Source organism: Mchenga conophoros, linkage group LG4 (genome assembly GCF_057382185.1).
Source record: "Mchenga conophoros isolate Kocher_MC1m ecotype Shallow Benthic linkage group LG4, M_conophoros_male_GT1.1, whole genome shotgun sequence".
Classification (NCBI taxonomy): Eukaryota; Metazoa; Chordata; class Actinopteri; order Cichliformes; family Cichlidae; genus Mchenga; species Mchenga conophoros.
This window is the reverse complement of record NC_140529.1, coordinates 12,992,911-13,018,441: the sequence shown is the minus strand read 5'-3', so window position 1 is coordinate 13,018,441 and position 25,531 is coordinate 12,992,911. Positions and strand designations below refer to the sequence as shown.

Sequence of the window (25,531 nt, the reverse complement as noted above, 5' to 3'; positions counted from 1 at the left end):
TATTTAATTTGCTGTTTTTTGTTATTCTATTGTTTTAACTTATTTTCTGTACAGCACTTTGTTCCTGTGCTGGGTATTTTAAAGTGCTTTATAAATAAAATTGGATTGGAAGTGGTCATTGCTCTTGTCCAGACTTCTATACTTGAGTGAATTTCTGAGGCAACAACAACAACTTGTGTTCCTGTGGAATTTCAAATACAGAAGAACACACTACAAAAATTTTGCATTTTTTAATAATTGCATTTTATTAATTGAAAACAAAAACAAAAAACAAAAAAATGCAAATTGAAAAAGGAAAAAAAAAAAAAGAAAAAAAAAAAAAGGCAAAAACCAAAACAACATGATTAGGTAAGACAAGCAGAGACACTTAAATAAGAAGAGTTCCATGTTTGTGAGGGGAAAGGTGAAGGTGGGTTGATGCGGGAGGAAGGTGGAGGAAGGGTGTTGCTGAATGGGACATCTTGGATTATGTACACTGTCTCGCTGCAGGACTGGCAGGCCCCAAAAAGAGAGGGTGGGGCAGGAGGGGGTTGGGGGCTCAAAATAGCAGGTCGGAGACACTGAAACACCAGAGAGAAAGGCACTATCCAGAGAACAAGAAAACAGAAACCAGTTATACAAACACAGTAAACATGCACGCACACACGCACACAGGACCAGACATGAAATTAAAATGACAACACCGTGCTTACTGCAGCACAACTTTGAACGAAGAAAACAAACAAAAGACCAAAACAAAATCTTTTACATCGTTTACAGATGATCTCTCAAATTGAAGCAGAAAAGACAATCTCAGGTTTCTGAACTGCTGATCTGTGCCAGCTGCAGATCTACACTGGTGATTATTACACAACGTGATTATCCGAACTCAGCCTCTACGCTACGTGCATGTATTACAAGGAGGAGAGTGTCTGCATATGCATGCATGAAATGAATGTGTTTGAATGTGTTAACTGCCTCCACATATCCTCATTCACCAGTCTCTTCACAAATAAACACTAATTTCTTTTTATTTTTGCTGTTTTTTCCCCCCTCTCTACAAGTCTTAAAATCCCTTGCGTGGTTGTGAAATTCAGTTCTCCGACCTAGCTTCCCTCATGTTTGTGTCTATAGACTCGGTCAGCTACATTCACTGCCCTGGTAAAAAAGAAAAATGGCTGCAATAAATATATTGGCTTTCGGAAAGGTTGCTGACCTTTATGTACAGGGCTCTGTGTGACAGCTCTTGCAGCATTCATGGCTCTGCTATGCTGGTCAACATTAGCTTCCTGACAGGACTTCTTCAGAGAATCGACTTTACTTTCTCTGCGTTACAGACAAAAACATTTTTCAAATGGAACTTGTGACCCTTTAAATGTCATGTGGTTTTATCTGAGAGCCCTCAGATAATGTAAAGGTTAAAAAAAACGAAACAAAATTGACAATTCATCACATTCTAGAGCTACTAGGTCTTATTCAGACTGACAGAAGATTGAACATAATTTACAAATGGAAAAAACCCCAAAACAATTTGTGATGAGAGGTAAAACAGACAAACACATACAAATATATAATATATATTCTTAAAAAAATGACTTCTCTCTATAATTGATTTATTTATGCAGCCTGAGGCTGATGTACAATTCTCTGCCAATGATCTTAAACATGGAGACTTTATGTATTGTTGATGCAATCATCTTTTCCTCTTCTTTTTGTACATTTCTAAAACAGTTTCTTCTTCTTTTTTTTTTTAAATTTTATATATTTTTATGTATTTTCTTTTCTTTAAAACAGAGTTAGGATTCATCAGTAGGCTCTTCGTTCAGTTGATTAAAACAAAAAGTGGCAAAGAAAGCAGAACAAAAGAAAGGCAGACTGTTAGGAAGTTAAGGAGGAGACAGAAGCAGCTGTGGGAGCGGTTGAATCATTTGGTTATCTTCACGGTTGAAGCAGGACGCTAATGTATGCTGCATCTAGATTTCCCTCAAAGACAGTTCGGTCCTCGCTGAGGCGTTCACTGTGAACATTCTCAGCACATATAAAAGTTGATTTTTTTGCTCAGCTGTCACCCACACAGCGTCGCCCACGACAGCGTTGCTCCTGTCATTTTTATTCTCTGTCTTTCAGTTGTTTGCGTTCTCTTTGCTCCCATTATCGTGGGATGGCCGAGAGAGAGGTGGGAAGGGGGTTGGGTTTGGGAAGGGTGGGGTTCAGATGAGATCAAAAACGATGATGATGGTGGTGGTGGTGATGGTTGCTGTTGTGGTGGTTGTTGTTGTTTACATGGTCTGACTGTTTACATGTTCTGACTGACAGGCGTGACGTAGTTGCGAGGGAACATGCCCGTTTGGCCGTGGCAGCCTCCTTTCCACCAGTTGGGGTCAGAGTTGTCCAGGACTTGAATGAAGTCGCCGCGTCGGAAACCCAACTCGCCTTCCTCCTGGGGGTCAAAGTCGAAGAGCGCCTGCACATATGTGGGATTCTGCGGGATCGAAAGATGATGGTTAGCAAAACTGCAGCAACGGGGATGCAATGAAACTAAAGAAAAACACTGGAATCCACACCGACTCAACTGTAAACGAGACAAAATTCATGTTCTGAGCACCCTACAGCCTAACGCCACAATAACAGACAATATCCATGACTACAACGAATTAAATCAATTCTGTGAAGCTTCAAAAATCGGCAGTTTCCTTCATTTCATTTTCTGCTTTGTGATCTTTATGAAACCTCTGCAGTCTGCAGCTTTTGCTCACACACACTTGCTACCTCACTATGTCCTCTCCCACTACCTGCCTCTGACACCCACAGATACACTTGACTCTCTGTCAGTCTCTCTCTTCCTCTGGTTTACCTGCAACTTCTTCTCATCTTTTTAAGTTTGACTCATGTTTCCTCTTCATCCTCTGTGCAACTAACCCTGCAACATGTCCCTCAGTCTGCAGCTTTACCGCATCTAACACCACTACAAAACCACTACTGCTAGTTCAAGGTGACATCAAGATTCAATCCGAGCGTCCAAACACAGCTGCACGTTAACATGCAGGGTTGTCAGAGAAGAGATCACGTGTTACAGAAATAGTTGCTAGATTTTCATCTGACGTCTGGCTGCCATCTATGGTTTTTATACTGACACATTAGCCAAGAGTTCTTTAATAGCTTCAGAAGAGTATAATCTCCTCTAGCTGAAAATGCAACTGCAATTCTCAAATAATCAGCTGCTCTTTTCTAAACCTTGTTCATAACCAATTTGGAATCCAGGACAGCAGGTCACCTGTGGACATTTTTAATCAACCTTCTGCCACAACACTGACAGCTGTGTTTGTACATATTCTCCAGTGAAAGAACAACATAACACAGTGTGATCAGGCAAATCGTGCATCTGCATTACTCATCTCCAAAATATTAATGCAAATGATCTAAGCAAAAACATGTCCTCAGAATACGCACATACAAATTTGAGGGACAGTTTTCCATTCTGCTTCAACATAACATTTCAGTTTTACTCATATACCTTTAAACAGTCAGAAATCAAAGCAACTACCTCCACTCACACATGTGCACTGCATGATGTGCAAGTGAAAATGAAAAGTGCACAACTACATATTGGTCTTAATGGTTCTGCCCTCATGTGCGGTCCTTTTAAATCCGAATACTAAGATGCTAAACGCATGTCTGTGTCTAGAAAAATCTACGTACAGTAGTCTGTCAAAGACACTGCACCGCGTGTTTTTTTTTTAGCGTTTTCTTTTTTTTGGGGGGTGGGGTGGGGAAGAGAAGAAAAAGACTTCCAACCCACAGCTCATTTCGCTATGTGCGTGTCATGTCTTACCTGGGGGACCTGCTCTATATCTCGAAGAAAGATCTGCTGATTGCGGGAGACTGAGTTCAAGCGGTGGTATTCCACCAAGTCATTGAGGGAGTTAAACTTCACCACCCATAGGAAATACTTCCCAGCTCCGTCACGAAGAACCTTGAAGTGCTGGACATCATTTCCAAACCTAGAGAAGGTCACAGAGGGGACAGTAAGCGACAACTTCTGACAGAAGTACCTAGATGCCCTGAAGGCAGTGCAAATTACACATACAAACCACCACTTATCAAATAGGGATGTCTGACAGCCTTGTAAGTATTAGTCAAATGAATCAACATGCTGGTAACAGATTGGCATTTGTTCCAAAGCAACTAACTGGAATCAGAACAGTTCAGACAGTAATTAAGATCCATATCTTGGCATCAAACTTTACATGTCGCCTACTGTTCTTTCCAGAAGGACAGAATGAACAAAGACAGACAAGAGGAAATGTGTGTGTGTGTCGGCTGTAAAGTTAAGAACACTGAAGGCTCCGGTCCAACATGGCAAACACTGGCCACTGGAGGGCATCACTGAGACTTCACCAGAATAAGGAAGTGGCTTTGTTGATGACTCAAACATGCCAAATATGGAAACTTAGGAACCTGATCAAATGTCAGGAAACCATGTGCTGATATAATGATAATAGTAAACTGTATTTATAGATAACCAAGTGTGATACTAGTTGTTTCTATGTGATACTCACTTCACAGACAGAGAGAAATCCCCCGGTGCACTCTCGCTCTCTCTGATGAGGAAAGCGCCATCATGCCTCTGTTTGTTTAGCATCTCCTCTGCTTTGGCACGGGGAATCTTCCCAAAGAACCACCTGGAGAGCAGAGAGGACTCAGTGTCACATGACCGATGATACAAAACACCAAGCTCTCCCAAAGGTGGCAGGCTTCGAGCCCAGTTATACAAGGAACAACATATGACTGAGACTACATCCATAGAAAACAAACAAATAACAAAAAAAGCAACTTTTACTTTGTTTTTACCATAAACAACATCCTACTGAGTCACTTTGAACCCAGTCTGTGGAATTTGGCTACACAAGTCTTTCCTTTTAAGAAATGACTAAAAAAACATGTTTCTGCAAGCTTAGGTTTAACACACACCGTTATTTATAGAAAGTTATTTATAAATCTGTATTGTAGGTCCCTTTTAAAACCTTATCTGATAACCTTTTACAGTAATATTGCGCAACCTCACTTGACTTTTGCATCTACCAAGCCAAAAGCGGTGTTTTACGAATACACAACTGAAGTAAGGGGAATGTTACGAGCACTTGTCAGTCCTATCTTCAAGAAAGGAAAGTGATCTCCATATTAAAATTAAATAGGTTCTGTTAATGATAAAAGGGTCTCGTAGACTTTCGTAATCTTTCTAAAAACCACACATGAAGAGCAATGAAAACACAGCTTGACCTCAACTCTCACATTGGCTTAGAAATGAGTGACTCAATCTGAGGTTTTGAGATGTGTTTATTAGATTTTAAAGTGCACTCTTTTTTTCTTTTTACACACTTGAACACAGGACAATGCTGGGATAATTATTTTCAGTAGTCATTTCTAAAATATAGCAAATCTGTTTACCATTTACCAATCGTTAAATCTGTTTACTAGTGAAAATAATGTTTGGTTAGAGAAGCTGGGTACAGCACTTACTGCCCACTACTGTGTTCTATGCAAATTTATTAGACTACTAGCTTATCTAGCCCTACACAGATTCTGTACTAACAAGCTTGCAGGGTTAAGTGTGTTTAGGGTCCAGGTTGACTGAGTGGGACAGGCTGAGAAACGTTCAGCGCTGCAGTGCTTCTGTTGTGAGTGAAAGCAGCTTAATATATCACAGTGAGTGAGATTTATAAAGACTGGCAGAGAGAGGAAGAGAAAAATGGGAGACAAAGCAAGTGAAGGCTTTTTACTTGTGTAAATAATTAAAAAGTATAGCCAGCCCAAAGACGAAATCTTGGCTCCTTTACACATCGGTGAAGATCAATAATGTAATGGCCAACTCTTAATCTGCTTTGTATCAGGCTTGGCAGGACAGTGCGCCTGTGCAGAGTCCCTTTCCCTATTTGATAAAAGTAATAGCAGAGCAATTACTGGAGCCAAGAAAACAGAAGTACTGGCATCAGAAACACGTTCACCTCTGTGAGAGGGAATTATTGAAACCATTTGTGTTCTTATTACATAACCGCACGGATAACCCACAAAACATCATTACTACTGGTAAGAGAAACAGAAATGCTCTTCTGCGAACTGCTGTACAGCACAGCTGTGTGTGCAGTTCTGTTGGGGAGTGCGAGTGCCTGGTGCTTTGGCTCTTTATTTTCAAAACAAAGAAAACTCGATATCAGTGCTGTCACTACCATTTCTACTTCACTACAGTATTGAATAGTTCCATCTGTAAACATTACAGTAAATATACAACCTGGCTGTCTTTCTCAGTGAACATCTGACTTGTGCTGAGTTGAAAGTGAGAAGTACGTACAACTTAGTAAGCTTGTCATGTTGCCATTTAAGGAAAGCAACTGGGGAACAAATTCAGCAGTTTTTAGGTTCAGATGGCAGCAGATTAACTGTGTCTGAGAGGGCCTGCACAATATCTGCTCACAGCATGCTCATTATGAAGCAGATAAGGAAACATGTTTTTAAACAGGAAAAAAAAAAGCCACACTGTTGAGAACCATCATACAATTATAAGTATTGTTGACGGACTGAAGTACTACAGATGATGCATGAAGCCCAGCTGAAAATCGATTCCCCATAACAATAATAAAATTCTGCAAACACTTTAGTATTGTTGTTAAATCTGTACAAATGATAGGCAAACGCACACTAAAGAAAAGGCTGATCAATAAGATCTCCTTTGAAAGGCACATCTGATAGCAATGCTGCAGTAGGTCAATATTCAATTAACTGTAAGAGGCCTTGAGCACGTTAATAAAGAGAGAGCTAATTTGGCACTAAGCACAGGTCCAGAGGTAATTGTCCTCTTGAGGATCAAGCCAGGAGTGATCTCAAGGGCTCTCTCTTACCCTCACACTCGGTCAAGTCTGCTCAGGTTGCGCATATCACTGAACAAAAGCTCCCCTGTTCACGCTTCAAAAATCAGTTAATATGTCCAATTTAATGATTTGCTATGAAAGAGTACAGATGCATAAGTGACAATACTTACGGATGGGGTTTCATCTGTATGTAATTCTTGGGGATGAAGCCTTCTCTTCCATCCTGCTCTGCCTTGTACCAGTTTTGATCACACTCTTCATTTAATACCTGGTGTTGGAAAAGAAAAGAAACCCCAAAACAAAACAGAGAGGTCATTCAAGTTAAAATGTCAACAAATGAAAAGCAAACATAAATTGAGCCTTACGGCAACTGGTTTAATTTCCTGTTATGTCAAGGTGGTGATTGTACTGCATACTAGAGAAGCTTTTGGTAAATATTAGCAAAGTACAAAAACACTGAGGCAAAAGCAGCCTGCAGCTTAAATCAAATGTAGCTTCAACCATAGATTTAAGCTGGCAAAAGAACAATAAATGTGTCCTAAACTTTAAAGCTATAGAAACTAACAAGCCAGTAATATCAGAGAGACACAAGACAGCTGTGAGGCCATTCAAGTCTGACAAGACAGAACCACAGTGCAGGTGTGCTGGGCTTGTGGTTCAACCATGTGTGTCACAATTTAATGTGCCTCTAAATGAATGCGTGTGAGGGAGGTCATGCAAGAGAAGAGGGGAAAAAAACAAAACAAAAAAAAACAACAACAACAACAACAACCAAAAAATAGTATTTGGGCATTTCCCAATGTTAACCCCAAGTCTTAATCTAAATGAATGTCACGTCACTTGATCCATTATTATTATTATTATTATTAGTCAATTACAGAGCCTACCAGAAGTTTCATATATTTCTTGTCTCCGATTCAGTGCGATGGGAGTATAATGGTAGATAATGACTGCATCATGCTCGCCCTGACATGCTTTAAATGTGCTCAGATGAGAAACAGTTTCCTGCCGAGTAGGGAGGAGGGGTTGTAGGTGTTTCACAAATATTAGGAACATAACTGATGACAAATCTAACTGCAAAGACAGAGAACATCCTAATTTTCAGAAGCTACTTCAGAAAATACCTGTGACAGCATGTTGACAATTGCGCAACGATAGTGTGGCTTTTAACACAAGTTTTTTCGGTTTGTAACCCTGATTTCTGTGGGCAGAATCTGTCTCCATGATGTGTGTGTGAGGAGCACGCTATAGAATGCTACTGAACGATCCCCTGTGTTACGTTGCCTAACTGTGTTTGTACTCCATTCTCAGCAGCACAACGTGTTACTCTGAGATCATCGCACTCACATCTGTGCCATTCTAAACAACAGCAGGCAGGAACAAAAATTACTCTCAGAGAAGGGAGATGTAAATAAGGAATGCTCAAGAACTTTAAATCTCAGTGTTGCAGCCAAATATTAGTACTGGCCAATAATAGCATGTTGACTGAGATCGGCATATCAGCAGATAAGATGCCATTCCGAGATATCAGTGGCAGATATTTATCTGGCATGTTGCATAATTCTGCCCTCGCTAAATGGTCAACTGTGGGATGAAGAGCTGAGAAATTTGAAAAGGGATTCTTTGTTTCCCTGACACAAAGAGGAAAACTTATTTTAAAGCTAAGAATTTTGATGCTCCCCTACCAAACCTTCTTTACCACTCACCACTTGACTGAAACCGACAATTATAGAGATCTGTGAATAGCATAAAATACTGAGCATCAGATGCCCTGTAAAATAGACCCCAATAGTTGGGTCTCCATATCCTTGTGGAAAAGCCTTCGCTGATAATTTAGCTTCAAATATATAAGTTGAAGAATTACACTACATCCCTCCTTAAAGTTAATTATGCATTACATAACATTGGTAACATGTTTATGCTTTCAAGCAGCATCTTGACATGTAGATTTGAAGGAAACTAAGCTCTAGCTTACAGTCACATAGCTTTTATGTGAATGACAACACAAAAAGGATTCAAATCCTATCCAAGAATGACTTATGCCCAGCACCAGCAGTGTATAAAGCCTGAAATGAAATAAATATGTGACACACATGTTACACAACCAAGCTGTCATTTGTTTGATTCTTTAAGAAGCTTTTAAGTAAAGCAGTACTGGCATTAAGCTCCACTCTGTCATCCAGTCAGAAATCTGAGTTGAAGGACTGTTCAGTTCTGAGCGAGTAACGTCTGCTAAAATCCCCCCACCATCTTGGATCAGACTTTCTTTGCATAATTTGGAGAAAATATTTTTAGCTAGAGTATGCACCCCATCCCTAATGCAGCATCACACATCAACGTGCCCCTCTATTATAGTCACATTTTCCCACTTTGCTGGCCCCCCTCCCCTCCACTTAAATTCACAATTTACCCTTTGCCCATCCCCAGACAGCTGTCTTGTTGGCCCAGTGAGTGATGTGGGTCTATTTGCCTGCAGAATGCCAGCTGTCCCTCAACTCCCCAGCTGCTAACCCTGCACAAGACCAGCATTACTCAATGAGGGAGTGGCTTTAGAGAGTGAGGGGAAAAAAGAAAATGCAATGAAGTGTGGGAAGGTAGATGTGTCCATATTCGCATGTGCAACAGTGGATACAGGGAGAACTGTAGTACAATGAAGTACAAGAAAGAGTGACTGTGTTTTCCCTAGTGAATGTAGCACTGTCAGAGCTACACAAGTCAAAGGGCCTTAGCCTCTGGGATGGATGCAAGCACACAAAACTGGCCTTTTAAGAACAAGCCTTTAGAAAGACAGACTACCCAGACTAATACTGTGTGGCATCATTCAGTTCTCTGCAAACACAAAGCTGAATAGTTACTGCAAGTGGAGCATAACAAGACAAGACAAAAAGGTGTTTAATCTGGTGGTAGGCTGTATGAGATTTTATAGCTTCTAATACAAGTTTTTCCAGGTCATCCTAGGTCTACAGAAAAATTCAGATCATAAATGTAAGACTAAATCCGAGAACAATATCCCAGTACATTTTATGGTAGGGAAAGTTTTTCCTGAATCACAAAACTTTATGATAGCAATGAAAAGAAGTGAGGGTGGGCGTCAAATCAACGGAGCAGATCTGGGGAGCACACATTCATGCTTCCTAAATAATTGATCACAAATTACTGCATGGCCCAGACTATTGGATCAACTGACAGAAATTTGTAGAGCAACACTAGCAGACTAATATGCAGAAATCAAACCATTAACTGTATCACTAACAGCCAGGCCATGCTCAACTGAAACACCGTCAGTAAGAGAAGATTTAATGAAAAAGTCAAAAGCAAAGACTGATTATTACCCACGATATCTTTGAGATATTGGGAACGCCAAGTCAGTTTTGTAATACACACACTCCATATACTGTACATGGTCGCATAAATTGTTGACTCACAGGGTGGATCATTTTGAGACAGAAACAGCGCCCTGGGCGCACAATCATGAGCAACATGTGATGGCGCGAGTGACTGATTTGCCTGATCTATGTATGATGAAGTAGAACTCATCCAAGAAATGAGCATACAGTGTGCACCCTGTGGTTTCAGCAGTGCTGCGTATGAGGTAGAGGTGGCAAGAAATCTTAGTTGTCTTCTTCCCATCTACTAAAAACAAACATTAAAGCAACAAATACTGTAGGAGTACAAAATGTGCTCTTGTACTCTAGTGTAGGATGAAGAGTTGCCAACAAGTAAGAAAGGCAATGATTCATCTTCATGACCCAGGCTCAAGCCCACTTGTTGGCAAGCAGGCACTCTGCTGAAGCACCCTTCAACCCAAAGCAGCATCAGTCGTGCTGTTCAAGTCACCCTCCACTCTGACCCCCCTCAAGGAAAAAAACGTTCTCAGCTCGATTAATTGTTGCATGTAGATTGATATGAGCAAAGGAGACTGAATGTGCAACTGAAAATGAAACTTGAAATGGCATTTTACATTTCATTTTCAGCTAGGTGACAAGATCACATTAGATTCAGACATTAGAAACAATGGAGCCCCTTCACAATCAAATACAGTAAAGTGTAGAGTAGGTTACAAATATATTTACCGGAATTAAAGTTTGTCACTTGTGAATCATGTCTCTTTTCTATCACTGTAGAGACTGACTGTCTGCTAGACGCCACAATATGCCATTAGGCCTCCTGAACTCAAACTTAGTCCATGACTAAAGTTAATAACAGAGCACTGAGGTTGCTGCATTATACTGTATGCTTTAGTTTTTTCTTATACCTGTGAGAAAATAGTTAACAGGTAACAGTTAAAAATGCATTCAAATCTTAAAAACAATTAAAATTATCTCCAGTGTTCAAGCAGCATGTCCCCGAGTCATAGAAAAACAGTCTGAGAAGCTTTTAAACTTTTTAATAAGCAAGGAAGTAAAATCATCTCACGTAACCTGAAGATGTGCTCTACTTTGTTAAAATTATAGGACCTCCAGCCACAAAGTTACCATGGTGAATGTTTAAAGAGGGAACTAACATGGTCAAAAAACTATTTATTAGTGGTTTCCATTTGAATGCTTCTGGGTTGGCTTTCAAAACTGAAAGAATGGCAGTCCACGAGGAAAAGCAGAAATAAAATATTTGCAAGGTTGGCAGTTTTTTTTGAAACCATAGAGGAGACAACCACAGCATTCTGTCTGACTGTGCTTTTTTCCTGTCCAAGCTGAGCAAGTATTGTGCCATTGCATTTCTGTGGATGATACACATTCCCTCCCCTTCTCTGAAGATTTTTTTTTCCTTTGTAATCCGATTGAACCACAATAGTTGTATGAGTTTCTATTTGAGACGCAGGCAGAGGATTATCTCCTCCACAGCTGCCGCTATAGACTCCCTCCTCCCCCAGCTCTTTCCATCACACACTCTAAAATAATATACAACTTCCACCCACAAATTTAGTGCACACTATAGATGCATAAATGTCATGGCAGTCCTCAACTATTAATTTAGCATGTGTGTATAAAATAAAATGTACAATACAGTGAATAAATCCATGTCATAATGAGGCTTGCTGTGTTTCAATGCCCTTTATCTTCAGAGCCCAGTCATCTTTACAGAGGACGCGTATTTAGACTAATGTACAGAAAATGATGCCACATAACAGGATTTCTTCACTTATGCATAACTAAAAAGAGCTGATGTTTTAAAAATAATCTGCCCTGCAGCTGCCAATGATTAAAAAAAAAACAAACATAATGTACAAAAGGGGAAATGACAGAAACCATAAAAATGGAAAACGAAATATAACATGTAAATTACACTTGAATGTTTAAAAGTCTTTCACCTCTTCACCACACTATCTGGGCAAATTCAACACTACAAATTAAAAATATTAAACTCGAGCCACAACATAAGGACAGTAAAGTCGATGGGACACACACCCATCAGGCATTGCCATCAGTGAACGTCATCTTATTTGCTGATAGGCCAACAGGCGCCTTATAGGCAAATTCCGACTGATAAATCCAAACATCCCTAATGAAAACTTCAGAAATTAGGTACTAAATTCTTCTGTTATGTTGTTACACTGAGAGAGAAAACTGTTAACCAAAAGCTGCTATGACTGTCTATCAGAGGGCCTATACAACAATAGAGTCATCTGTTCATTATTGTCAGTATTTGATATGGAGTATATGTAACGATTGCATGGAGATTACCTTAAATCCCAAGCTTTAAGCTACAAAATGTACTTATGAAAGAAGAGAAGACACATCCACAATTACGATAGCATGAGTGGAAATGGTCATATAACCAAATACTGGTTAAAACGAGAAAGTGAGGTACACTGGGATACACACAGCTGCTGCAGAAAAAAAACAATTTGCTAAATAAAGCACATGTCTGCAAAGTCCAAACAGGATTGCAATAAATCAGCAGCAGGGATTACCTTGGACTGCGGGTTAATCTCAATGTGCAGCAGGTCAGAGAGGGGCCCAGACAGAAACACAGACACGCTAAAGCTTCATCTGACCCTCACAGGCCAAAGACTAATGGATCTGCCATTGGTTCTAATGGACCTGATAGAGACTCATCTGTTTTCTGACTGCACGGCACAGGATAACCTTGGCATACTTCAAATATTGCTCGGTTATCTAATCAGACGACAGAAAATTAGCAGTTACAAGAATAGTATACAGTTTTAATAAGCAAATTCACTGTAAGTCACGGGTAAGAAGACTCTGTGAACCAAAGCTAAGAGCCTACATATTTTTTTTAATTATTATTATTATTATTATTTTTTAAAGCAACCCATTTGAAGAAGAAGATCATTTCCTGAAGTTTATAAGACATAATATTAATAATAATATCATCATCATCATCTTAATAATGGGTAATTGATTGGTTTCATGAACAAACTAAGCTCATTTCAAACCAACATGGCAGACTCTATAGATATAAGTGTGCAGACAAAACTGAAAAGGTCAGGAAAAGCAGAAGCCCTTTGAGTGTATTATTAGGGTATGCATAATAGATTGATAGTGTGTGTGCCAAATTAAAGACTGTGCACAGGATCCTGAGATAGTCTTTAGAATCTCCACACTAATGCATCACCGACCAGATACCCTACATCTGTTTTCAAAAGAGAGATAACAGTACTTTGAGACCGATGGAGCGACAGAATTAAAACTTCAGCAGATTTAGAGACGTTAAGGGGGGGGGGGGGGGGGGGAGCTCAGAATGAGTTTGACCTCTTTTGCTCCCAGCAGGGAGGTAGTAGACTTAGAGCAGGGCAGGCAAGAGCCAGGAAGGCAATGAGTGTGCCCCTGATGCAAAAAGACACAGATTACATTAGATTCTAATAAACAAGGCTTGAAACACTATTTTAATTAAAACAATGCTCTAGGTCACTACCAAATGTGGAGCAAAGATTACAGGGCAGAAAACGTGCTTTCAAACACTCATTACACATCTAACCAGAAATAAACTGAATCCTGATATGTTCTCAAAGTGCTTTTACTGGCACATGGGGAATAACCAGTTTACATGGACTGAAAACAACATTGTTTTCATTGTACCAAACTAGTATTCGTTGGGAAAGAAACAGAAACAAAGTTAAAGATGGACGCATTGTGTAAAAGGTAATGAAGAAAAAGAAAAATCTTTATCATTTCTGGAATAATGCATCTAGGATATAACTGTCAATAATGGAGAAAACCATACAGAACAGTCAATCTTTTTAAAATCATTAGAAAGGACCCTGTTATGATTAAGCTGATTTTATTATACATACACATATAAAAAGTAGAGAAGGAAAGCTCTTTCACACCAAGATGCTATTTATACCAGGTTTAATTCTCAGTGCACTCTTCCTTCTAATGGATGGAGCGTAAAAACCACAGATCTGTTGTGCAGTAAACAGACGTGACAGTTTAGACAATTGTATCTATTAATAACAACTGTTGCACTTGAAGCAACAAGATTAGGCTAGTTGCAGTCCAAGTCCAAGGTGACTTTTTTGTTGTGCCAGTGAATACAGGTCACCATGGCCATATCAATTTTTGTGGGCCATCTCCTATGCTATGCACAGTGGGAACAAAAGCTGAGGACACCCAAAAGGGGGTGGAGGACAGAAAGAGAATAAATTATAACTTTTTGGTTTAAATACAGCTGTCAGTGTCTTTATGGTGCATCATCAGGGAGTGATGTGAAGATGAGAAATAGCGAGACCTAATTACAGCTCTAACTTAACACTCAGAGGGAATGACTAGTGAGAAGAAAAAAAAAAAGGAAAGGAAAGGCGCAGGATCAGGCAGAGAGAGGAAAAACAAGAGAAAAAACAAAACAAAACAGTGTGACAAGAGAGACCAAGAGAGCAAAATAGCTAGCTAGCAAGAAAGAGACGGAGAGGGAGAGAGAGCACTTTGAAGATTCACACTCCTTGTGATCAGCTTAGGAAAAGTCCTCAAGGGCAAATCACATAAAATGAGGCCATTTCTTTTTCAGAGCAGAGAGGCTATGTTTTCTTCTGCAAAGTGCACACGTTCTTTTTTTATGTGGTACCCTGTGAATTCACTGAAGGCTGCATCCAAGGGTTGTTCAGAAATATCTGCGACAACATCTAACCTGCACCTGCTGTGCCACTGAAATGGTTGAGGGCATACAGAGAGAAAAAAAGATCAATTATATTATGTATTGTTAGGATAGACTGATAAGGGTATTGATGAAGGCTTTTCCGTTTGTGGAGAGGGTGACATCAGTAATCAGTCAAGAGATTTGAGCTGGCTTCATTACTACTTTGGAAGACTGATTTAATGAGCCACACAGATTGCCTTTGCTGATTACTGAATGACTGAGCTAATGTGAGTCTATGATGGCCACATCTTTAGGTTATACGCACATTTCTTTTAGCAAATGCAGATGTGTAAGGAGGAAGTACCTATTTAAAGTAAGCATGGTCAACACTATTATCTCTTTATAAAGGGCACTTTTAGTTCACAGCTACAAAACGGAATGAGTGTCCATCACCTGCACTATCAACCATTTTAATTTCAGTGCAGTTTACTTTAAAGGTCTGCCCTTTAATAGTTTTATAACAACTTACTTTAATTAGCCACTTTTGACAGCTTCATATAAACCGTGTACTACTGTGCAATTAATTACATTTAATGATATAGTATTACATTTATGATCCACCCCCCACCCAAAAAAAATGAAGTTGCACTAACCTACTTTCTGCTGTCAATCACAAAGCAAATGCCACGTGTCGCCACATTACATGTTGTCTACTCAGTCCCAAATACTTTGTCAAGTGGCTGAATATCAGTTGTGAAAGTGTGACTGCTGCGTATGGTCTACAGATGGCTCTTAGCACAGACAATTTATTGCACTAACAAGTTACTATCAAGCAAGGCCACAGAGAAGAGGGAAGGAGAGTGCCAATACAAGAGAGCAGATTTCAACTCAAGTGTTAGCTGCAGGCATAAGAGACTAAGTACACCATGGTCATTTGGGCAGCCATCAGCTCAAAGTGTGCACTCGCTGGGTCAACTGTATGTGAACTGTTCAGACCTGCTGTTGTGTATTGACTCTGAACAATGACAAAGGAACAGGACAGGAAAAAGGCTAGTTCAAACACACTTTCCTCCATTACTAACCTTAGGCAATATTTGCTCATATAACCCCCCCCCCCCCTTATCGCTATCCATTGGCACCAAACAAATGTGTGCTGTCACAAGAGGAAAGTGGTAACTAATGTTGACTCCCTCAAGCTGACCACTGACCCTTTTTGACTGTAACATTATGTCATTCATGAATGCAGTAATGCGCCTAGCTCTTCCAATGACTTGTAGAATTTAATATTGGTTGAGCCTTAGCCTCTAGAATGCCTTGAATAAAATAACTTTACATCGCATAGATTATATTTTGATGTCACTAATGGGATTTTTGCTTTGCAGACACCAGTTACAAATTGTACTTTAAAGAAACATTAATGATAAATTGACTTAATCGACATAACATTATTGAGAACCATTTGAAATTGAACAAAGAACAGAAAGGCAGAGAAGCAAATAAATATATTTATCCAATCATTCTCTACAGAAATTCAACACTTAATCAGAAAATAGCCTGCTCCTGCACAAATCTGATCTCAATACATGCAGTCTCCGAGACGACACAGAGATCCTACAAGTCTCTGGCAGTGTAAAAGTCAAATTTCTATTAAAACAGCATGAATTTATTGACCCTTAAGCTAGTCATAGTCAAATTCAGCACTGGTTTACAAAGATGGCCAAGAAATACACAGTAAAGCGTGGCCAACCTAAACCCAATGATGGAAAGGAAAATAAAAATAGCAGTATTTGGATCCTGTGAAATCTTACAACAGCTCATCAGTTTTTTAAGTTAGACTTATCATTTCAAAATATTCAAGCATTAAAAGATAGCACTGATATATTTTTTTTCTCCATTTAGTGGTCAAGAGGACAAAAGGAAATCAATTCCCTAACTTGCGACGAGGGTGTCATTAAGCAGCAGAGACTGTGAGAAAGCAGTCAAGTAACTGGCTAAACGCTCCATCTTCCTTTATTATGCAACTCCCAAAAGAAGAACAGGTTGTTACAGAGGGGTATTAATAGAGCAGTTTTTGAAAAAAAGAGCACAGGCAAGTAATTTGACAACAATTCTACAGTGAGTATGGTGAGCACCTAGGTTTATCTATGTCAGAAAGGGCAACGCCTGTACTTTTCTTTGTAAACTCAGTGTTACAGTGTAATACATGCACACTGTGCTGCTGGAGTTTGCTGTGGAAACACAGGAAGTTGCTGGGGGTTGGAAGACACATCAAACAGGATGTGAAAACAGCTAAGCTTTAGTATTAACAAATCATATAGATGCATGGACATGCTAATAGGCCAGACTAGACAACTTTACCACAGACTGAGCCAAGTATGATTTAAAATAGGTTTGGGGCACCAGGACAAAGTGGGTGGGTGGTGATAATACAGTTCTTTGAATAGAAAACCACCTTAATATTCAGATTACGTCAAAACCAAATGTTGTGATCTAAATACACCCAAAATTTAGAACTTATGAGTAAACAACAGCTTAAACATATTTAGAGAAGACCTTCATGTAGCTAGCAGAAATATATGAAAATGTGGTGAGGAGTGTTCACTGACAAATGCCAAAACTAACTCGTTGTATTCACAAAGTTTCTTTCTTTCAAAAGGAAGTTCAAACTGCAGCATATATCATCAACCCTACGTGTCAACAAGTCTTTGAATGCACACTTTGTATTTGATTTCTCAGCATAACAAAATATTAGTCCTCTCCTTTGTTGGCAGATACAAGACATCCAATTTCATTAATGCCCGAAATGTGATACTGACAGAGTAGCATAACTTGAACTCTTGCCTACAGATTTAAAACTTATTTAGTTATTTAAAGTGTTGTCAGAGCATATTTTACAGTTGCAGTTCAAGGATATTTTAATGGGAGACAATTCTGCAAACTAGGAGGATGGGCAAGCTTTATTTATTTACAGAAGAAATGAGAACAAGTGTGCAGTGCTGGGGGCAATGACCAGATCTGACTGTAGCCTCCTCATGCATGCTGCTTTGCCTCTAGATGTAATTTCTGACACAGAAAACTGACTAAAAAGAATCGTGTGTGTGTGTGTGTGTGTGTGTGTGTGTGTGTGTGTGTGTGTGTGTGTGTTGAAAAAGTAAAGAACACCAACATCTGTAACTGAGACAAGAACCACAGTTAAAAATGACACAAAAATGCTGGAAATACAGTAAGCTGCCAGATATGGTATCTTCCCCTTTTTTGTCTATGCATGATGGGAAATCACACTGTGAGACCAAGCTAGTCTGCACTATGCAAATTTGTCATGGGCCCACACACAGCACACTTGTACCGCGAGCCATTTTACACATAAAATCATGCCAGAGAATTATGAATTTCTGAAAACACCTAAGCATGGGTTTAAGTCTAAACGACTAACCTCTCTGTACGGTCAGATTAAGAGAAGTTGTAACGATGAATTGCAAGGCTAAAACAGGAAGGTTGTTGTCACAGCTTCGTCTGCCATTTGTTGATAAGGAGCAAATAAGAAGAATAAAGAGTCACAGCCTTAATTTTAATAGACAGTAGTTTATAAAATGCATTTAATTTTAGGTTGCTTCTTTAAAAGAAAACTGTTTATAACAAATACAACAAAAAACAAAGAAACTGCAAAACAAATGTTCTGTGAAGAAACACTGGAAGGGTAGACCATGTCTTATGTCACTCTATTTCCCAACTTACTAACCTAGAAAAATGAGACAACTCAATGTTGGTGTATGACTCCATGCTGCAAATTACTCGGAAGCCGAATAGGGAACCAGATGGGCTAAACACAGTGCTCGCTAGTTGGCTGACAGTAATAGAATATGACTTCTAAATATCTTTGTGACAGTGGGCAAGATAAGACTCCTTTTAATGTGATTGATATTCTTAAATGGGTTGCTGTAACAGTATCAAGAACGCAAACAGAAATAGCCTAACAAGGGGCCAGCCATTTTATGCATTAAAAAACAAAGTAGTATGACTGACCACAGTAAACCACACTAGTGAAAAATAATCATTGCTAATAAATTTGCATCAACACACAAAACTGAATAAGCTTCTTTTTGCTGTAGTATGGCATCATTCATCACAACTTTCATCTAGTTAGAAAACTTTAATTTGACATACTGATTTGAAAATTAGCCATTGTGCCAATTGAGTTAAAAAGTCAGCACATGTGGTGGGTGTTCAGGCCAAAGCATCTTATGATCCAAATGCAATTCTAATACCAATAGGATCCCCCCCCCCCCCCAAAAAAAAACAACAACAACAACAACAAAAAAAAAAAAAAAAAAAAAAAAAACCCAAAACACTGTACCAACTGAAACTATCCCTGCACACCAAAGGTGCGTTTAAAACCAGTGGAACAATTCCCAACACTGGGCTAAATGCTGCCTGGACAAAAGCTGGGAAATATTTTGAAGCTGATTTGATAAAGATAAAAGTCGTTTTATTCAAAAACTGATTTTGAGACTCGTTTTCCAAAGGGCCACAATGTAAAAATACAGGCAAACCATCTCTGCAACACCATCATATTAGGTGTGTATTAATGTTATAGCAGCTAGTACTAGAATTTACCAGTAACATTAAGTCAAACAGGCAATTCAGTAAAAGACTACTGCTTTTTATTCCAAGTATATCTGGTACTGCACCCAGAGCTCATACACCACTAGATGATTATTTTGACATTTGTGGTTAAGAATGTTTCCTTAGATGAGACGCTGTTTAAAAACGCCAACGTGAGGCCACCATCTCCGAGTGATACTGAAAATGGTGTAAAGTTAAGGATGCTACATACAAGCAAAGCCTTAACACAGGGCTGCTCTCTCATGAGTGGGACCCTTTGTCCTTAGAGCAAAGCTGTTTAGTATTAGTATCAGCAGCCAGATAGCACTGGTGATGGAAGCAATGGAGCCCCAACTAATATAGTCCACCTCAGAAAGGCTCTCTTTATATGTATGAAGTATGCTGTGTTGCATCAGGCAAATCAATGTGTTTAACAGTTTAGACCTTCTCTCTCTCTTTCTTTTTTTACCGTAATGTTACCAATTAAGACGGGAATTTGGTATTAATGTTTAAATAACTTATGTAATCAAACTGATCTTTACTCTCAGCCTTGAGTCAAACAGAGTGAGGTAGTCAGAAAGAGACAGACCAACTTGCGCATCTTCATTTCACTAAAATGACTGTAGCTAATGCAAAACAGTAGATAGTTTACAGACTGACATAAGGCTGGTTGGTCAGTTATGACTGCAAAGGCTGATCTTCAAGGACTTAGGACTATCCTACACTTAAAAAACAATGACAATATGCACAACATCCTGCTCTTACAGGTTTAACATTGTGCCACTTGCATAAAACAAAAACAGAAATTTTTTTTAAGACTAATTACTAGCTCAATCACGAGTACAGGCTTAACTGACAGTTATCAACGGCAGCCACATAGTTACATCGTTAATGTCCAGCAGGCTCTTGAGTGGAAAAATTAAATCTAATACTGGATTCTTGGACTAAAAGAGATTGTAGACAACAAAAAAAGATTTGAGGACACAAGCTGAGACCACTACCATTAGACTTCTGTTAGACTGACCCGGAGCAAGGCTTTAAGGCTGGAGCTGATGAACCGGATTTGCACAGTCCAGTGTGACAGCTGCTCCACATCAAGCTTGTGAAAGCACAAAAATGTGTCCAGTGTGACCCTGCTGAGTGCTACACAAATATCCTGAATTGACACTCGGCCAAACATGGACTGGGGTGTGGCCTCCACACCTAGAAGCCAAAGATGACGGCCTCTACAATTCAATGAGTTAATCAGTGGCAGGACAAGGCCTCTTCCTTATCAGGTGAGGCCTTGGAAAACGTTCAGCTGACTATTGGAATTCTGTTGCCTAAAAACACCCACATGGTACACACAGAAGAGGATGGGGTGAAAAGCCAAAAGTATTACAGCTAGAGACCAGTATGACGACCTAATCACCTTTTTGTGACAGAGGTTAGTTCAGGCTGCAGACACTCTAAATCCAAGGGACCAGCATAAAGATGGATGAGTAGACAAAGCCTTTAAAATGCTCAGTTGGTAACATCCTGCCACTGGATAACATCCAGGACTGCGGCATTCAAATTCCAACTTTCAAGGGCCAGGCCAAGGCAGCAACATGGACTGTGTGAAGGTGGTAAATCTCTCATCAGGTCCTGGACAATTGAGAGGCTCATCCATCACTCTGAAAAATCTCAGTAAGCGGTACAGTGCACGATGAAGTTATTTTCACACTACAGCAGAGATGGTGAGGACAAAAGCGATGAGACAACCCAACCCTGAAAAATCCCCCCATCATAAGAAGCCAGAACCCTGCTACAGAGATGACTGTGGTGAGGTCAAGTAAACAAGAAGGCAGTTCTCAGTTGAAAGAAAAAAAAAAAAAAAAAAGTTCAAACACTACATGAAGCACCGGATCACCCACCTCTCACACTGTGACACAGTAAGAGAGGGAGGTCTTGTTGAGCTCCAGCAGTGCAATCAGTGCAGATTCTCTGAGGCTCTTTTCTCAGTTCTGTTGTGGCTCTGTCAAATTTCTGTAGTAAGTATGTCAGCTCACCATGACACTTAAGCTAAATTCTGCTAGTATATTTGGCTAAATTTGTTTGACAAAAGAGCTTGCAGCAACTGCAGCCCAAGTTACACAAGCATCAGATATTTTCCAAATGAAAACTAGGCAATTAATGGGAACGATCTTGATGAGGACAGCATTCCAAAACAACCATGTAACATTTAAAAAGCGCTTTCAAAAGAGTTTACTCAGCACAGTCCACACTGAAATAAAGAAATGTGCTCAGTGACATGCTCCTCCACAGGTCACATAACTTAAGATTATATACAATCATTACTTAAATTCCCAGAGGTAATGCCAATTAATCTCATTTCAGTAGTCAATCTCATTTTGAGATTCTGGGCTCACTAAAGCTCAACAAAGCAAGTAAGACATCAAAGTGGAGCTTGCCTCCGTGTGTGCGCGAGGGTAACTCAGTGAATGACAGGAGTATGTTCCCCTTTATCGCAAGTTTCCTGAGGGGGAAACATTTAAAGCTTAGACTAATGCACAACTACTGAGGTGAGTCACAAAAGAGGAAAAAAACTGGATAAAAGAGGATGAAAGAAACTGAGGGGGGGGGGGGGAATCTACAAAAATCATGCCAATTCTTACATTCAATTCCACAAAAATTAACAATTGGTCCTATGGGCAAAGCAGCCAAGAAATGATTCAGATGAAATATGGACACTGCTCGGGGCAACATTCATCCTGACTTTCTTTCCCCGTTTTACAGTCCTTTTCTGTTGAGACAAACTGTATTACGTTTATTTCTGTAGCCTTTATCGCAGTGCACTTACAGTATAGTACCCCATGGTCATCAACTAGTGTGGAACAATGAATGAGAACATGAATAGTTTTCTTTAAATTTCAAACCTGCATACCCAGTGGGCACGAAAGTCAGACATTTTATATTCTTCAAAGACATAAATAACATATTTTATGCATTATGAGGAATGGAAAAGTAAAATCTAAGGTTCGAAAATTACAACAGAAAAAGGAAGAAAAGAAAACAAAAACCCCAAAATAAAATGTTGCCATATGTGTTCGATTTTTCTAAGTGTTTTTTACAGAAGTACGTGACTTTCCCAGTCACTAATGCATGTATTTAATATTTAATTGTGTAAAGTGAAAGAAAAAACCCCATTTCCTATTAATTTCTTGGATGGAACTCATCCATCTGGTGAAAAGCTTGAGATTTCTTGACAAGACAGCTGGCAGTAGAAATTAGTGAAAAAGTTCAATAATTCCTCGTCTCATATGCAAATTTAATAGAATTTATATTTAGCTCAGTGTTTCCTAATCTGACTTTCTCTCTCCCTCTAGGCCTCTCCCCTCCTGCTGTGATAAGAAGTCTTTTCAAGACTCTGCTCAAATCTCTTTTTCAGGGAAACGGCACCCATTCCCCTGACAGAACCGTCAACTTGTCTGCCAAAGCTGACTGCAAAGTAAAACTAAATGATAAAACAAAAAAAAAAAACAAAACAAAAAAAACAAAAAAAAAAACAAAAAAAAAACTCAAACAAAAACAACCCCCACCCCCAATAATAAACTACAAAATTTGGCATGTTGCATGTTATTGCCCCTAATTTCATTCCACCTATATCACAAAGCAAAGCAGACCTTGCCCACAAAAGCAATTTACTGTGATGAGGAAGACTTGACCACAGGTTTATATTACTAGTCCATAAAAGAAACCTTTACAGCTTTTATCTCTTATTGTGACTTCTCAAAAGTCACATTGATGATGTCCATTTACAATAATTGTCTCTTTGTAGGCGTTTTCTCTACCATTAGAGGGCTCTAACCCTACAATATAAAGTGCCTTAAAGCAACTGTTGCTGTGATTTGGTGCTATAGAAATGCATTTAATTGAATAATTCATGATTTTAAAAATAGCAGAAACATTTAACCATAAAGGTTATGCCATCAAATGTAAATACCAAGCATATAATCACATGATAGTGGTGAACTTTGGATATTGAGCTACATCCCAAACTACCTGATGTGTTAGATTTTGTTTCCTTCTATAATAGCCCACTACTGCCGAGATTTCGCTTTATTGGCACTTTTACTCAACAGTGCCAGTAATGGATAAAAACAAAACCTTAGGGCAAGAATACACCTTACAGAGTTGCATAATTATGAGCAAAACAGACAAATCTTAACATTTAATGCTCAAATACTTGTCACTGACCTTGAGGACATCTCCACGTTTGAAACTAAGCTCATCATCAGCAGTAGCTTTGAAATCGTATTTGGCAATGGCCTCCATGGTCCTTATAGCTGCTGTAAAACTGCTTATCTGCAGCCGTTTCAGTGACTGAAGAGAAAAAAAAACAAACTAAAAAATGTATCCAGGCTTCTGTGATCAAATACTTTCTCTGCGTCTCTCCTCCAGTCAATGACCCGTTCCCTTAGGTTTGAGACCTCACATAAAGGTGGCAGAAAGGTACCTGCAAAAAAACAAACCAAAAAACCCCAACGTGAACAAATATAACTAAACAGGCAAATGTTAACCCACGAAGCAAAATTAAAATAGTCTATATTGCATTTTTAGTCTTTAAATTTTCACTAAAAATGCATACTGGACATACGATTCAACTTTATTCCCATTTGACTTCTGAACAGCCTCCAAAACACAGCACAATTTCATGACCAGTGGCAAAGCTCTAACCAGAAATTATCAGAGGATAAGGGAACAAAGTTCACTCTATCGAGTGTCAATTTCAACAGACCTTCCAGACAACCAACCACCTGGCCCGATCAAAGATAAGACGGTGGTTACTTAAGTAGAGATGACAGTGATACGCTGGCTAAACCTACGGCTATTTAGTTAAACAGATAAAGTTAAGCTATCTAATTAGTTTGCTGCTAATATGCTACCGTACAGCCCTGATGGGCTTTCGCTAATACAACCGTGCGTCTAATAAGGCCTTTAAACCTGACAGTCCACCAGATGACCACAGAGGAACACCAAACGGATGAGAAATCATTTTTCCTCTTTTGAAAATCTGCATTTCCTTTTTATTTTTGAGAACTTAACTATTAGGCAATAACAAACGACACATGACATATTTTTCTAGAGAAAACGAGTTGCCGTCACCGGCATCATCAAGTCCAAAACGTTACTACATTCGCTTTCGTTTGTGTCTTTTACAATAACAAAACGCCAAACAACTCATCGCTAGTCAGCGTTACCGAAAACAAAAGAACAAAAGGCATCGTCGCTGTCAGAGGTGGCATTAGGCTTAGTATTAAAAAGGGAAGCTTGAAGTCCAAAGGCAGACTGTAGCTAACCTTAAACATGACAACCTTCTCACACGCCCATATTATTGTGAAAATTATATGGAATTTTTTTTTCATTTCAAAAAGGGCATGGAGAGCAACAGAGTATGGTTTTATACCTCTTTTTTTTTTCTTTTAGTCGCGCTCGAGTGAATCGATTCCGTTCCAGCCAACAGACTGCGCCCACTGTTCTAGAACGCTACAGCTAGCATACCGGCTAACGGTCGGACAACAATAACTGCGATGCAGTATGGTTATCAAACCCGAACCTCAATTCTTCCGCACCGGACCATCTGACATCGACATCACTTAAAGCTCGTGGCTGGTCTGAAAGAAGTGTGGGGTGTTTCTTAGCACCCGAGGCCTAGTCGCTAGTTTAACGCTAGCATATGTGGAAAGGAAGAAAACATCTTTTTTTTTTTTTTTTAAACATAGCGCAAGCTGTTATTGCTACTGCTAGCCCAGCTAACGTTACTGAACTTCACTAAAACAGCGTCATGAAATAAAACAGTACACAACTTTTGAGTTGACAAAACACGTACTGAAAACTCACCACTATAGATATTCCGTTTCGATAGTGTCACTGTATAAAAAAAAAACAGCAAAACTCTGTCGTGTAATTATCCACTCCCTGCTTCCTCTAGAGGCAACCAGCAAGGTACGTGTGGTGTCGCTTACACCCGTCCTAGAAGCCTAAAAAACTAGCCACTAGCATAAGGTTTATGACGCTCATTTCCG

At 39.3% G+C, this 25,531-nt stretch overlaps 1 protein-coding gene across 2 annotated transcripts; it reads right to left on the bottom strand.

Annotated features, from left to right (window-relative positions):
* Positions 1–219: 219 nt before the first annotated feature.
* On the bottom strand, positions 220–25,531 carry grb2b (growth factor receptor-bound protein 2b). Of its 2 annotated transcripts, none has more exons than XM_085270418.1 (6): positions 25,347–25,531; positions 23,703–23,961; positions 7,016–7,113; positions 4,539–4,661; positions 3,812–3,980; positions 220–2,461 (listed from the first exon to the last, which is right to left on the bottom strand). In XM_085270418.1, exons 2-6 carry the CDS (start codon positions 23,778–23,780, stop codon positions 2,276–2,278), a joined length of 654 nt encoding a protein of 217 aa, XP_085126544.1. In that variant the 5' UTR covers positions 23,781–23,961; positions 25,347–25,531; the 3' UTR covers positions 220–2,275. The 2 variants fall into 2 exon arrangements, with proteins under 2 accessions (XP_085126544.1, XP_085126545.1); XM_085270419.1 differs by having other exon boundaries at positions 23,703–23,828.

What these genes read in the sequence shown, in the direction of transcription:
- grb2b (XM_085270418.1), bottom strand. Translation starts at nt 23,780, where the DNA reads ATGGAGGCCATTGCCAAATACGATTTCAAAGCTACTGCTGATGATGAG. An exon ending in AACGTGGAGATGTCCTCAAG is followed by an intron (nt 7,114 to 23,702) that starts GTCAGTGACAAG and finishes TTCCAACACCAG; the next exon opens with GTATTAAATGAAGAGTGTGA. An exon ending in GATTTCTCTCTGTCTGTGAA is followed by an intron (nt 3,981 to 4,538) that starts GTGAGTATCACA and finishes GACCTTCTCTAG; the next exon opens with GTTTGGAAATGATGTCCAGC.